General features: G+C 49.2%; 1 protein-coding gene across 1 annotated transcript in view; it reads right to left on the reverse strand.

Moving 5' to 3' along the window:
• Positions 1 to 300: 300 nt before the first annotated feature.
• tjp1a (tight junction protein 1a) overlaps positions 301 to 594 on the reverse strand; it is a gene marked incomplete at its 3' end in the record, with an annotated part of 31,882 nt that continues 31,588 nt past the window's right edge. Inside the window, 1 exon segment of the mRNA XM_084437295.1 lies at positions 301 to 375. Coding sequence (XP_084293421.1) covers positions 301 to 375 — 75 coding nt within the window.

Below are 594 nucleotides of genomic sequence, written 5' to 3' on the forward strand. Positions count from 1 at the left end.
TAGGGTTAGTAGCGGTAGGGTTAGTAGGAGTAGGGTTAGTAAGGGGTAGGGTTAGTAGGGGTAGTGTTAGTAGGGGTAGGGTTAGTAGTGGTAGGGTTAGTAGGGGTAGGGGTAGTAGGGGTAGGGTTAGTAGGTGTAGGGTTAAGGCTGGGAGGGTGTTTCTCATGAAAGGGGAACTCAGTGAGAGCTGAGTTCACAGAGTCAGATCTGTGAACTGCTCTGCGTAGGACGCTATCTGAGCGCTGGCTTTCATCCAGAGCACTGAACACCCAGACACTGAATCACTGTCCCCGTCTCTCTTCACCTCAGCGCTTCAACCACCAAGGTCTTCGTCAGGCGGTCGTCTCTGGTCTGCTCCATGTCTCCATGTTTCCTCTACGGAAGAACCGGGAATTAAAATACAAGAGTGGGGATATTTCATATGGTTTTAAGAGACTTTGTGCGCACTGCAACCTCATAAATTATGAACGTAAAATAAAAAAATAAAATACCAAATGAAGAGGTCCGTCCAGACCAGGGATGGCGGAGTGAGTGAGCTGGCCCTGTTGTTCTTATCGATCGGTGTCTCGATTGACCCATCCCACAATCCATGGC

This window comes from Borostomias antarcticus (genome assembly GCF_949987555.1).
Source record: "Borostomias antarcticus genome assembly, chromosome: 4".
In the NCBI taxonomy this organism is placed as follows: Eukaryota; Metazoa; Chordata; class Actinopteri; order Stomiiformes; family Stomiidae; genus Borostomias; species Borostomias antarcticus.